The following is a 13,779-nucleotide window of genomic DNA, read 5'->3' as shown; positions in this document are numbered from 1 at the left end:
TTGACACGACTTTTAGCTGCCATGGCTCAGGGCTATGGACTTCTGGGAATGCTTGTTTGTTGTGGTGCCACAACAAAAAAACATTCCCAGAATTCCATAGCCTGAGCCATGGCAGCTAAAGTCGTGTCAAACCAGTTTGCTTCATCAGTATGGATACAGCATTAATCTCATTTTTCAGACATTTCTGTTTGGAATTCCCCTCTTTCTCTCTCACACACGCCTTGGCAAGTGTTCTCCAAGAATGTCTGACAGAAGAAATTAAAAGAAATAAGAATTTGTAATCCCTTCCTTCATCGCCACCAATACATTGTAAAGCAGACATATGTATAAGGGAAAGCTGCAAAGAAACTAATGGGGCCCGTGTGCCTTCAAGTCGTTTGTTTCCGACTTATGGAGACCCTAAGGCGAACCTATCCTGGGGTTTTCTTCAGATATTTTCAGGGGAGTTTTGCCATTGTGGCTTGCCCAAAGTCACTCAGTGGGTTTCATGGCCAAGCAGGAATCGAACTCTGGTCTCCAACCTGTTCAAACCATTACTCCACACTGGCCTTACAATGGGGACTCCATGGAATTAAACAGCCCTAGGATTAGTGTCTTGGCTTAACATTTTAACAGAGGAAGAATCCCTTGTTTTATTTTAAAGCCCTTCATTCCAGGATTTGTAGTTTTCTCACATGAGTTAATGACAAATAACTAAAGAGCAGGGAAAAAACACAAGCAAGTATTTATTTAATTATTATATTTATTTGTGAGCAAAGCAGCTCACAAATTAAAACAGTGCAATTAAAATCATACAAAAGGGCACATTAAAATAGAATTAAACTAAGCACAATATTTAAACATTACTCGCTAGTAAAATGTGGGCTAGACAATAATAATAATAATAATAATAATAATAAACAGTTTCCACAAGAAAATAAAAAATATTTATTATTTATAAAAATAATAAATAATGAAATAATAAATAATGAAAGCAACAAGAAAATAAAATAATAATAAACAGTTTCCACAATAAAAAATATAATAATAATAATAATAATAATAATAATAATAATAATAATTTTATTTGTATTTTCCTGCCTCTCCCAATGGATCAAGGAGGGATTACGACCATAGAAGACCCATACAGTAACAGTAATATCTAAAATACATATTATAAAAACAGTGAGTCAACTAGAATTTAAATCACAACAATAAAAATAATAAAACATCATTTAAAATATACTACACTTTGTATTGCGCCTGGAAGCTAATTGGCAGCCAGTGTAGAGATTTAAAACAGGTGTTATATGGTCTGACCTGGATGTTCCAGTGACCAATCTGGCTGCTGCATTTTGGACTAATTGAGGCTTCCGAACCTGAACCTGGTACAAAGGTAGCCCCATGTAGAGCGCACTGCAGAAATCTAAATGAGAGATTACCAGCGCGTGTACCACTGTTTCAAGGTCCTTTCGGTCCAGGTAGGGACACAGTTGGCGTATCAGCCGAAGCTGGTACCAAGCACTCCTAGCCATCGCATCTACATGAGATGATAGCTGCAAGGATGAGTCAAGATGCACAGATATGGGATGGGGGACATCTGGCTTAAGGAGGCTACATCTGAAAGGAATCTAAGAGTCCAAGTAGATCATAAGTTGAACATGAGTCAATGATGTGATGCGGCAGCTAAAAAGGCTAATGCGATTCTAGGCTGCATCAATAGAAGTATAGGGTCTAGATCAAGGGAAGTAATAATGCCACTGTATTCTGCTTTGGTCAAGCCCCACTTGGAATACTGTGCCCAGTTCTGGGCACCACAATTTAAAAAGGATGTTGAGAAACTGGAGGATGTCCAAAGGAAGACGACTAAAATGGTGAAGGGCCTGGAAACCATGCCTATGAGGAACGACTTAGGGAGCTGGGGATGTTTAGCTGTAGAAGAGAAGATTAAGAGGTGATATGATAGCCCTGTTTAAATATTTGAAGGGATGTCATATTGAGGGAGCTAGCTTGTTTTCTGCTGTTCCAGAGACTAAGCCCCAGAACAATGGATGCAAGCTCCAGGAAAAGAGATTCCACCTCAACATTAGGACGAACTTCCTGACTGTAAGAGCTGTTTAACAGTGGAACCCACTCCTTCGAGGAGCGGTGGAGTCTCCTTCCTTGGAGGTCTTTAAACAGAGGCTGGATGGCCATTTGTTACGGATGCTTTCATTGAGAGTTCCTGCAAGGCAGAGGGTTGGACTGGATGGCCCTTGTAGTCTCTTCCAACTCTATGATTCTGTGATTCATTAACTGACTGTTAAAACAATAATTTCCACTGCACAAAGACAGCATAATTCTGTAAATAATTCCCACCTCCTAACACACACATCTGAAGGTAAAAAAAAAAAAAAGTTTGGAATTTAGGGTGTCTTGAAACATACTGAGGAAAATTTAACATTGATTTTGACCATGTGCCAGCAACTGAAAGCCAAAAATAGGGCTTTTACATGTAGTGTAGTGGTTTGAGCCTTGGACTATAACTCTGGACTCCAGGGTTTGAATCCTGGCTACGGCATGAAACCCACTGGGTGACCTTGGGCAAATCACACTATCTCAGCCTCAGGGGAAGGCAATGGCAAAACCTCTGTGATGAAACTTGCCAAGAAAACCCCATGATAGGTTCTGTTCACCTTCGGATCACTGTAAGTAGGAAAATTCTTTAAGGGACACAGCAACAACAACAACAACAACAACAAAATAGGCTTCCTTGCAGTACTTTTCTAGGAGGCTGTTGCCAAAAGTCACTTACACTGGGAGAAGAATCAAGAGTACACAGACACGCACGTTTGTCAGCAGAAAGGGCAAGTTTAGACTTCCTCCTTCACAATCCATATACTATAAAATAGCACAAAGGAGGTTAAAGAACTGTGAATCTTGGTCACAACAGGGAGTAATACTTCAGCATGTACCTAAACCTGCTCTCTCTCTTTTTTAAATATTGAAATGAGAATGTACAGTAGGATGATATTCTAGCCTTTTCTTTTCTAAATCAAGAGCTTAGAAAATTGTTTGTATTTGTCAGCATGGCTGAGTTCCCAGGAAGGTTTTGCTGCAAGGTCATGGAGAAAAGTCTAGACATTCTTTATAAACGCCTATAAGACAAAGGAATAGTGCCCAGTGCACATTTGACAGGTAGTATGAATGCAGTAAGCCCTATAGATGTATAGCAAAATTAGCTTTGCAATATTATTCTAAACCTATGTAACCTAATTTAAAATCCAAATTAAAGCGGCTCAGTTAGTATGCTATTTTGTGATTTCAAATAGTGTTTTGACTGCATTAAAACATAGTGATCTCCCTTATACCAAGTAAGATTTAGTGATCCATCTAGTATTGCCTTTACTAGACCTGGAGAAAGTGCACACCATAGGCTTGACTCATTAAGTTACACATCACAACCTGTGATGCAGGATTTGAAGTGTGTAATCCAAAGCATGTTTACATCTGTATGTGAGGTGGACAAACCCAAATATCAATGTTTGGTAATATGCAAGAGTCAATATGTATATATAGATGAAATAAAAGATGAGAGTGAACCAAAGTACATGCAGTTTAGAATAGAGGCTTCTTGGAGAGTGGAATGTAGAAGGGGGCCAGATGTAGAGATGTTCAAGGTGAAGCGTTTATCCAGGCGCCTAAAGGGAACAAAGAGCCTTAGTAAAAAGATAGAGAATGTAATTTCACTGGCACAAGGGCCTCTGAGTGCCAACATAGCTGATACGGGGCAGTGGGGTGTAGCCAAATGTATTTTAAAGTATATTTAAATGTATTCATGTATCTGGGCTATAATTGCTGGAAATTTATATGTTTGGAGTGTGAAATGCCCAATGAGGTGATGAAGATGAGTTTTCTTTGTCTGTTTTCCTATAAAGGTAACCATTTTCTTTGGTTCGATGCTTCAGTTCTGATGGAATGGGAATTCCACTGGGGACAGCTAGCTTTGAGTAAATCTGAATTCTCAACTAAATCTGGGTCCTCTGCCTTACTCTATTCTGTCAGGACCTTTAAAACCTGTCATCCACAACATCATATTTCCTCAGGGAGTCCAAAAGTATGGCTCCAAATAAAATACCTCTTTCTGTTATTTAACTCTTAATGCCCTCTATTTTTCAGTGCAAACCGTCAGCAGATTCCTACCCAGAAATTTTAAAATTTATAGAGTTCACAATAGAGATCCCACTGAAAAACGAGATTTAAACTAGATTTTAATTTTTTTAAAACTGCAAAACATAATGACCCCCAAAGTGAAATAATGCAAAGTTAAACCAAACGTAAAGCAGATAAAACTGGCAGCTTTTTACTTTTGGGAAGTTCCGAAAGTAAAAAGTTGCCAGTTTTCTCTGCGTTACCTCCATTTAACTTCATGTTAATTCACTTTAACGGCGATGTCTTCAGATAAACTTCCTGCATTTGCAGGTTTTTTAAAATTTAAATCTAGTTTAAGCCTCATTTTTCAACATGATCTCCCTAGTGTGATAAACCCCTTAGAGTTGGAGCTACATGACTCCACGGATTCAACCCTCCACAGCTTGAAAATATTCAAAAAAAATATATAAATTCCAAAAGTAAACCTTGATTTTGCCATTTTATATATGGGACACCATTTCTCCATGCCATTGCATTTAATGAGACTTGAGCATCCACGGATTTTGGTATCCACAGGAGAGCGGGGGTCCTGGAACCAAACCCCAGCAGATACAATGTGTGACAAATGTGTGACAATGCTGTGGACATTTCCCTGCCTAGTAAATAAAAATGCAAATTTTCCCATTTGAACAATACAGAAATGTTAAAGCACTATCAGTGGTTCCCAAACTTTGGTCCTCTGGATATTTGGGACTTCAGCTCCCAGAATTCCTGATGGCTGGCCAAGCTGGCTGGAGCTTCTGGGAGTTGAGGTCCAGACCATTTGGAGGGCCTTCACCTTCACACAGTTCCTAGAGTTTCCTTACTAATATTTCTGATATTATTTATGCATTGGTAAATTTTCTTGCTTCATGTTAAAATTTTATATGCATACACATCTCTTTATACTAAGGCTGGGAGAGGAGATGAGTCAGAACAAGCAGCTGTCCTCAACGCCTCTTTTTATTGCAGTTTAGGCTGCCAGGCTGCCAGTGGGTGAATGTTGTATGAGTAGGGAGTAATTTAGGACAAATGGCTTACCAATGAAATTTGACCTGAGTTTGTAATTGAGGAGAGATGAAGGCACAGTATATACAGTGCTAAAAATATGAAGGTAAGCTGGAGATAAAATAGGGAGCATCAACTTCCAACAATTTAAATTGTTTACTCTCTCATTACTACCCATCATGGAATGCCTTGAGTTCAAGAATAATGCAAGTGACTAGCTGGCTATCATAACTGAACCTCCCCCCTCCCCAACCCAGCAGACTATTGTCAAACTGACTGTACATTCTCAGGTTATAAGCACACTGTGGCAGCATTTGAAAGGTCAAGTTCACTCACTGTGACAAAGTGACTTCTCTTTAAAGGGTCAGAGGGAGAGTTAACAGTGGATTAGACCATTTTCCTAACCCTCTTGTCTTTTCATTCAACTGTAAGCTACACAGGTTGCACTGGGATCAAAAGAACACACATACCAGCCTTAGATGCATTAGCTGAACATTGAAAAATCTGTTTCTTCTCATGAAAATGAGAACAATGGGAGGAAATGTACATTATCACTATGCATCATATTGCTAGAAATGAATTCTGGCTAAACTTTGCTATCTATATATTGATCATGAATTCTAAGTACATAATTTAAAAAAACTTTTTATCAAATATATAATTATAACTTGAATTATTTTAAGACCCACAACTAAAATAGCAATTCTACAATATCTATCAGGATCAACCCACATTCTATGAAAGGCTGGACAAACCTTTGTAGTATTTCATTTGGTCCCAATAAAGATAGTACTTAAATATGGATTTTTAAAAATAATTCTTATTTTTTAAATGTTTGTTTTCTCAAGGGTCAGCACAGTTATGTTCAAAATGAATGCACCCCTGACAAATGTGGATGCATTTTCCACTGGAACTCTGTGAATCTATAGGTCCTAAGCATTTAAATGCTTTGAAAGTCAAATCATTGTTTTAATTTGTAACCAGAATTTTATGCCTCATTTGGCTACAACTAGTGGACACTAATCTAAAAGTAGCCCCCCAGGAATGTCTGACAGGTTTTACAGCTGAAGTACCACAGGCTACTGAAAGATCTAGAGGGATCAATAGGGCACATTCCTCATGCCTTTGACTAAATGCTGCCCTACCCACAGAGGACATAAAGTTTCCTGAACTCAGGAATCAGCTATTATGTATGATCGCTACTTATGGTTATTAGTTGCCCATTCAATCAAATAACTGGAAAGATTAGATTCACTAGGATTCACTTCTAAGAAATATAATTTGAACCAGGATGTGAGAATTATATAAGCAGTCTTCATAGATATATCAAAATAAGTATATATTCATAGCTAAACATGTTCAGAACTCTAGTCATTAAACAGTCAAAAAGGTCACTCAAGTTGACTAGCAAACTGCCCATCATGTTATCAAGTGTTTAAAAAAAGCTTTTCAAAGGACAAGCCAGCCTATAGCACATCTCCTCAATGAAGGCCAGGCTTTCATTAGCTTTCTAAGAATTAAACATCTGCCATTCAACTATTCAGATATACAGAAGAAAATTAAGACACCACAGTGACGTTTTAGAACAGTGTTGGATTTGAAGGTCAAATTTATTACCTATCCCCTCAAAATCAAATGTTCAGTTAACTACACAAGGTTCTGTTCTCTTTATCTACAACTGTGTTGGAGATAGTGAGGATTATGAAAATATGTACACCAAGAAAGATAAAGGCTGAAGTATATACATACAGTCAGTTGTCCATAACCACAGATTCTTTATCCATGGATTCAAGCATCCAGTTTGAAAATATTCAAAAAATATATACATTCCAGAAAACAAATCTTGATTTTTGTCATTTTATATAAGGGACACCATTTTACTATGCCACTGTATTTAATCGGACTTGAACATGCGCTGATTTTGGTATACATGGGAGGTCCTGGAACCAAGACGCAGCAACTACCAAAGGTCCTCTGTGTGTTACTTAAAAAATCTTTGAGTATAACAAGGGTGGGAATTATGCAGCTCTCCAGACTTTGGACTGTAGGTCCCAGCAACCCTAGCCAGCCTAACCAATAGGAAGGAACAGCCTATCTATAGCTGAAGAGCTCTATACTCTTGGTGTTGCATTATCAGATTGTTAGGGCATTTGTTGGTGTTGCACTAACACTTAAAAAATAGTCCCCTAAACAGAGTCTGCCCTGCAACTGGAACAGTATCTGAAATGCTAAAACATAGCACCCTCCCTATAGCCCATTCCTTTCCCTTTAAAGTAATTAATAAACATTCCATGCCCCCAGACCAACAGTCTAAAAATAGTTCTCTTGACAACATAGAGATGTCAAATTTAAGCAGCAGGATGCTGAAGCGTCTCACGATGCATAGCAGGACTACTCTAATGTTGCAGCCTGGTAATTCAGGAATTCATAGCTGATAAATGGGCAGAGCCTGTCACATTTATCTCCAGTAAGGACTGAAGTGCCAAAGCTTTTATTATTAGAGAGCTTTTCACCTGGATGCTGCATAGTTGTCCACAGTATGAATACCATGATGACAGACATATAGACCAGTTGTTTCTGTTTTTAAAAAACTGTTCTTCAGGTACTGGTTAGCACATATGATACAGCTATAAAATGTCTAAACATCTTCACACATTTATCTCCCAGGAGGGCACTTCACATTTTAGTATGCACGTTATCACAAATAGCCATACTGTGAGAAGCAAAACAATTTAATGTGAAGACTTCATGCTCTTTCAGTGATGTCTACTTTTTGCAAAGCAACCATTTATCAGTGCATATATAGTCTGGGCAATAAAAATGTGAAGTGCAGTTGATAATCAAGTGTGGAAAGAAACTAATTGATTGCTTTAATGTCATAAAACTATATGCCAAATTAACTTCTACAAATTGTAAATCTGGAAATGTATAAAAGGATGCATGTTTTGTTAGCATACTGCTTGCTGGATATGGGGATTCATAATTAATATCTAATGTAAGGCATGTTTTAAGGGGTCGCAATGAGTTGTGTAAACTAGCAAATTACATGTGTAAGGAGCCCTGACTGCAAGAGATCTAGATGGTACTAATATAAACAATAAATGGGTTTGCTCATCACTCCTCCCTCCCCTGGCTCTTTGTATTTCCTCTCGCAGTGGAGAGTCTCATGGCAAAAGACCTTCCACCTCACCCATGTTGTGTCCCTATTCATCCTTCCTGTCAAACTATCCAGAGATTGTCTCAAATCCAATCAATGTTTTATCACTCCAGGGTTAAAAGAGATCAATCCAGCCCCTTCCATCAATTCCATGGGAAGATCATCAAAGCCTTTATTACACTGTATGGTAACATCAAGTATTCCTCCAGGATATAAAACAGGATATAAATGCTCACCCCAGGCATAGCCATTTTGCTCACAATGTGTGTGCACAGAAGGTCCCCTTTCTCACTCTCTGTGTAGCTCCCTCAAGATGTTGTCTGAGCCACCCTTGGTTTTCCATGGTCCCCTCTTCAGGACTGGTAATTATCGCCTCTTTAAATCCTGATTCCTGACTATCCATCCCACATTTTTCTTTCTGTCAGCCTTGTATGGTTCTTAAGGTGGAATTAGTTTTATAAGTTTGTGTGCACCCTTGCACATTTCTAAATAAAAACCCTTCTATTTATTGAAACTGGAGTCTCTCTGCAGTTAGTACTAGTGTACGCAGATGAAAAGATCCTCAACGTTACTCTCCTCTCACAGGCCTCCGTTTGAGCTGTAATTTCTCCCAGATTTGAAGGAGATGCTGACACTGCTGGTGAGGACCCCCAACTCCCCTCCCCACTTTTTAGGGTAACAGTTTGAAACTACTTAATATTTAGCAGAAATTTCTGGATGTTTGTGTGTGACTGTCTTAGTTCCTTGCTAGTTTTTTAGTTTGTCTTGCCAATAATGTGAGAGTTGCATAGGAAATCAACATTTATCTTGTACTATAAATGTTTTTATCTTTACACTTGACATAGTTATTCCTAGTGGCTACAAGTCAAACATTTGCAGAGCTCTTATACTCCTCAAAACCTTGATGCTTATGCATGTATGAGATTTACTGAATTAAGGCCAGTATAAAGATACAAACAGTGCATTTTAAAGTAGTTCTGACTCAGTAGAATACTTTAGTGCAAAGCTAATTACTTGAGTCATATGACTTTAGTTACAAACAGCAGTAGCACATATGATAAAATGATTCCTAGAATACACTACTTCAGAACACAGGTGCAGTATACTATTACTGAATGCTTTTCCAAATTAAAAGGAATTACTGGCTGGCAGGAAAGGATGCCAAGTCTAGCTTTCTTCCTATGTTGCTGACATTTCAATTTACACGGAATTTAAAAACAAACATGAAAACCATTCAAACGAAAGCAATTGCTTGGAATGGTACAATTAAAATGGTTTTATCACATGATCTTGGGTTGAATCCAGATTGTGTACAAAACTGGCTTAGCAAAATGGGACATCACTACCTCTCCTCTCTACAGCAGGCACTTAAAAATGCAATAGTGAGGGTTGTAGGACATTGTTGATGAAATAAACTATGCTGCACAGGGGATCATTCAAAACTGGGAAGCAGGATCTCTCTTTGAACAAAGCTCTTTTGCCTGCAGAAAGCAGGTGTTAAATCCACTCCCCACTGTTTTGTGAAGACATACAGCAGCGGTTCCCAACCTTTGTTGGGCCACGACCCCCTTTGGGGAGGAAAGTCCTGCCCGTGGCCCCCCTGATAAGTTGGGAGGCCAGGAAGGGGCGGGATTTCCAGCCGCCTACATGCCCCAGCAGGCTTTGCGGCCGGAGGTTCCGCCCCTTCCCAGCCTCCCAACCAATTAGGGAGGCCACCAGGGGAGAAGGGGCAGGACTTCCGGCCGCAAAGGCCTCTGGGGCTTAGAGTCCCGTCCCCTTCCCCCCATGGTTGCCTGGCAGCCACAGGGAGAAAAGGAGGAGGCAGCCCCGATCGTCCCTTCCTCCCCGCGGCTGTCTGGCAGCCGCAGGAAGGGAGAGAAGGAGGCAACCCCCACCCGCTTCCCTTCCTCCCCGTGGCTGTCTGGAAGCCACAGGAAGGGAGGCAAGGAGCAGGAGGCGGCCCCGCCCCCATCCCCTTCTCCTTGCGAGGGCCAGCACTCGCAGGGAGAAGGGAAAGAGGAGGGAGCCCCGCCCCCTCCCCTTTTCCCTGCACGGTGCCGGCGGGATTCCCAACCTGGCGACCCCCGCAAAAGGGTCGCGTGACCCCCAGGTTGGGAACTCCTGACATACAGTTAGCAATTTTCATCACAGAAAATATAAGAAATTTAGAAAAAAAAACTGGACAAGTTTTTACAGTACAAGAAAAGGATACAAACGAATAGATTAAAACTGTTTTACTAAATACATCATGTACATATAAAAAATATAAAATGAAATTCCACTTACAGTCTTTTGTTTACAACCATGTTAATGGTTCACTTCATACATTTTACTTGTTACTTGCTATGAAGAAATGATACTTCAAGCATCATTAACATTTAGACGTCTGGCCCACTTAACTAGTGAGTGGATACACACAGCACTGGTCACTGTTGCACAGCAATTTTAATATATACTCGTTTTTCAGACTTTTGCTTGAAAGACCAATGTTCATTTTTCAGCAGGTTCCTCTGTTTCACTATCTTCACTATCACTATCTCTTCCTGGATGCTCAGGCATTTTCCGATGCTCCTCTTCCTCTTCTCCTGTGTTTTGTTTCTCTTCCAAAACTTTCTCTTCCACCATTTCTACTGGGGTGCTTTTGATTTCATCTTCTGTTTCCATCTCAGCTTCCCTGCTTGGAACTATTTCACTTACTTGAGAGCGACGTGTTTCATTTTCTTCAATCAATGCCGGAGGGGGCAATAAATCCTGCTAAAAAGAAAAATGTCAGAACATTCTATGAATATGTTTGGGGATTTATTCAAGAACAGACTCACACTTGTCAAACTCAGCAAATTAAGCATATTAAATCAAAAACTTCAAAACCAAACAAATTTGCCTGTAAAATCAGAGGCCTAAATCCAATTGTTTGTCCCAACTAGAGGAAACTGATTGAATCAACTATTGAATGGTAAGTCAACATTTAAGTATATTTCATTGATTCAGCAGATCTAGCAATTGGACTGAGATTAAGATGCTTCTTATAAGGAATTCCCTGCACTCTTCTTGCCTACAGTTATTACTACAGTGAGCCTTTGGCATCCACTGGTATTTGGTTCCAGGACCCTCTGTGGATAGAGAAGCCCATGGATGCTCAAGTCCCATTTAATGCAATGGCATAGTAAAATGTTGTCAGTTATATAAAATGGCAAAATCAAGGTTTGCTTTATGGAATATATATATATATATATATATATATATATATATACACACACACATACACACACACACACACACACACACACACACATATACATACATATACATATATATATATACACACAGTGGGGCCTCAGCATACGCGGACTTTTTTTAAGCGGCTTTGAGCGTACGCGCTCAAGCCGCTGGGCGTGCGGGGCAGAAGGGGCGGCGCGTCCCATTCAGTTGAATGGGCGCACGCGCCCATTGCGCCCCGCGCACCTCCGCGCCGCCGTGCACGAGCCCCATTGTTTACAATGGGGCTCGAGCATAGGCGGAAATCGCCATACGCGGCGGGATCCGGAACGGATCCCTCGCGTATGGCGAGGTTCCACTGTATATGGATATTTTCAAGCCGTGGATGGTTGACTCTGTGGATAAAGAATCCAAAGATATGGAAGCTGACTGTTCTAATTTTAAGATAACATCAGTAATTTCTGGAGGGATTCCATAACTGGAAGACTGCCAATAATTTAAAGCACTGTTGAAAAGTTAAATGCTTAAAGAAAACACTGTGACTTATCAAACACTATTTTTAAAGGCTCATTTTGAATTATGGATGGTAAATAAACCATGAATTACCACACATTTAAAAAAAATTCATGTAATTATCATATTACTTTTGAAAACATAATGTTTGGTCTGAGGATTAACCCTACAGACAGCACATTCCCACAGCACAATCCTTAAATGAAATAGGACTTGTTTTCATGTAAACATTCCCATGACATTCCCAGTCATGTTATTCCTGCAGGGGTATCACTATAAATCTCTTCAGATGTTCAATTCTCCCTGCAATTCAATCTGCTGAGACTAGGGGAAATGTTTTCACACTTCCTCTTTCTTTTCTCTTTATTGTATGTAGAATTTCTGACTCAGGAAACTCTATGTTTCTTGGCTTTCATGTTAAGGGAATAGTGGCATGGGAAAAGAGGGAGCATCACAGAACAGATTCCATGTCTGCAGCTCTTGAGAGAAAAGCTCATAAAATTCAAACAGACTCCTTGAAGATTATCTTGGGCGGGGGGGGGGGGGGGTTAAATAACTTTATTGTGTTTATTTATTTAAGCAAAAAACAGTCTCTCTCAGCAACATTATATGCTCTCTTCCCACTTTCCTTCTCCTTTTGCTGAAAAGGATATAGGCTCATTGGTTTTGATACTGGTGGCTCCGTCACCCATTGCATCTTCCGAACATGCTCTTGCACATTGGGGTTCAAGCATGCAATCAAGATCCTATCTCAGCCACACACAGAAAGATTTGATGTTTCATCAGCCAACTGGGAGAAAGAAACTCAAACTTTGAAATTACTACATCTAGAACTTGTAATCTGTGCCAAAATGATTTTTTTTTTTGGGGGGGGGGGGGAGACTAATTACAGATATTCAGAAAATCTGAATTCTCAAATTAGGGATTCCTTTGTCCTTGGCATAATATAGGTCTAATGCTTCCGGATACAAACTAAGGCTCCTTCTGCGATGCAGCTGGTACAATTTTTATCCATGCATGATTACTGTCATTCAATTCTTTTTGTAACCCTCGACTAATATCAGGCTAAAAATAACATCTTAAAGAATACCATGGAGAAAACACACCAAATAATTTGCTGCAAGTCTATGGAACTATCCATGAATTTGGGCTCACAAAAGTATTCTATACAAAAGTGACTATAGTTAGTGTTTGCGTGTAAAATGGATATGGAGCTATCTCTTCAGAATAATCACTTATTGGAGTACAAACTCATTTTAACAAACCTGTTTTAACAGAATCTAGAATTCACTTGCAGCAAATCAATAAAATAAGAGGTGAAACAGATGGTTGGAAGACAGATTGGGGCTGCAGTAACCACACACCTTGATCCCAATCCACCTTGAAGCCGGCCAAAAAGGAGTGGCAAAGATCCACTCCTTTTTGCCCAGGGAAAGGTTGGCTTTTTCTGCCCCGCCATGGCGTCTTCATGATGTTCTAGTGGCGTGTAAATGCCCCACTGCCAGAGCGCCATGAAGCCACACACAGCTAGGCAACTTCAAGCTGGCTTCCTGGCATCATTGGGACATGCGGCGTCTAAACGCAGTGCCTATGATGCCTGAAAGCGGGCTTTTTTGGGCTGTCTGTTCTAGCCTTAAAGTCTTGTTACAGGATATTCAGTAGTATCAACCTGCATACCCTCTCCCTCATTGAGAGTCTTTGAAACCTGTAAAAACTACCTGGCTTTGCTTCTGAGT

At 39.8% G+C, this 13,779-nt stretch overlaps 1 protein-coding gene and 1 long non-coding RNA gene across 6 annotated transcripts in view; one reads left to right on the top strand and one right to left on the bottom strand.

The window, feature by feature from the left end:
- Window positions 1-13,779, top strand: part of LOC149314864 (uncharacterized) — a 31,255-nt gene that overhangs the window by 10,837 nt on the left and 6,639 nt on the right. Inside the window, exon 1 of one of the 2 annotated variants that reach the window (XR_016280980.1) lies at window positions 11,001-11,267. The exons of the other annotated variant lie outside the window; for it this stretch is intronic. This is a non-coding gene — a long non-coding RNA (uncharacterized LOC149314864). Of the gene's footprint in view, window positions 1-11,000; window positions 11,268-13,779 lie in introns of those variants that run through there. 2 annotated transcript variants of the gene reach the window in all.
- The window catches only part of LOC149314863 (RNA helicase aquarius), an 82,386-nt gene continuing 79,411 nt past the window's right edge, over window positions 10,805-13,779 (bottom strand). For 2 of the 4 annotated variants that reach the window (XM_089522024.1, XM_089522027.1), the window contains one exon: window positions 10,805-11,068. In XM_089522024.1, the coding sequence (XP_089378150.1) occupies window positions 10,805-11,068 (264 nt within the window). The remainder of the gene's footprint in view (window positions 11,069-13,779) is intronic. The other 2 variants (XM_089522025.1, XM_089522028.1) reach the window with 1 other exon arrangement.

Source organism: Sceloporus occidentalis, unplaced genomic scaffold (genome assembly GCF_023333645.1).
Source record: "Sceloporus occidentalis isolate IW3139 unplaced genomic scaffold, rSceOcc1.0.p SCAF_4, whole genome shotgun sequence".
Classification (NCBI taxonomy): Eukaryota; Metazoa; Chordata; class Lepidosauria; order Squamata; family Phrynosomatidae; genus Sceloporus; species Sceloporus occidentalis.
This window is presented reverse-complemented; position numbering and strand designations above follow the sequence as displayed.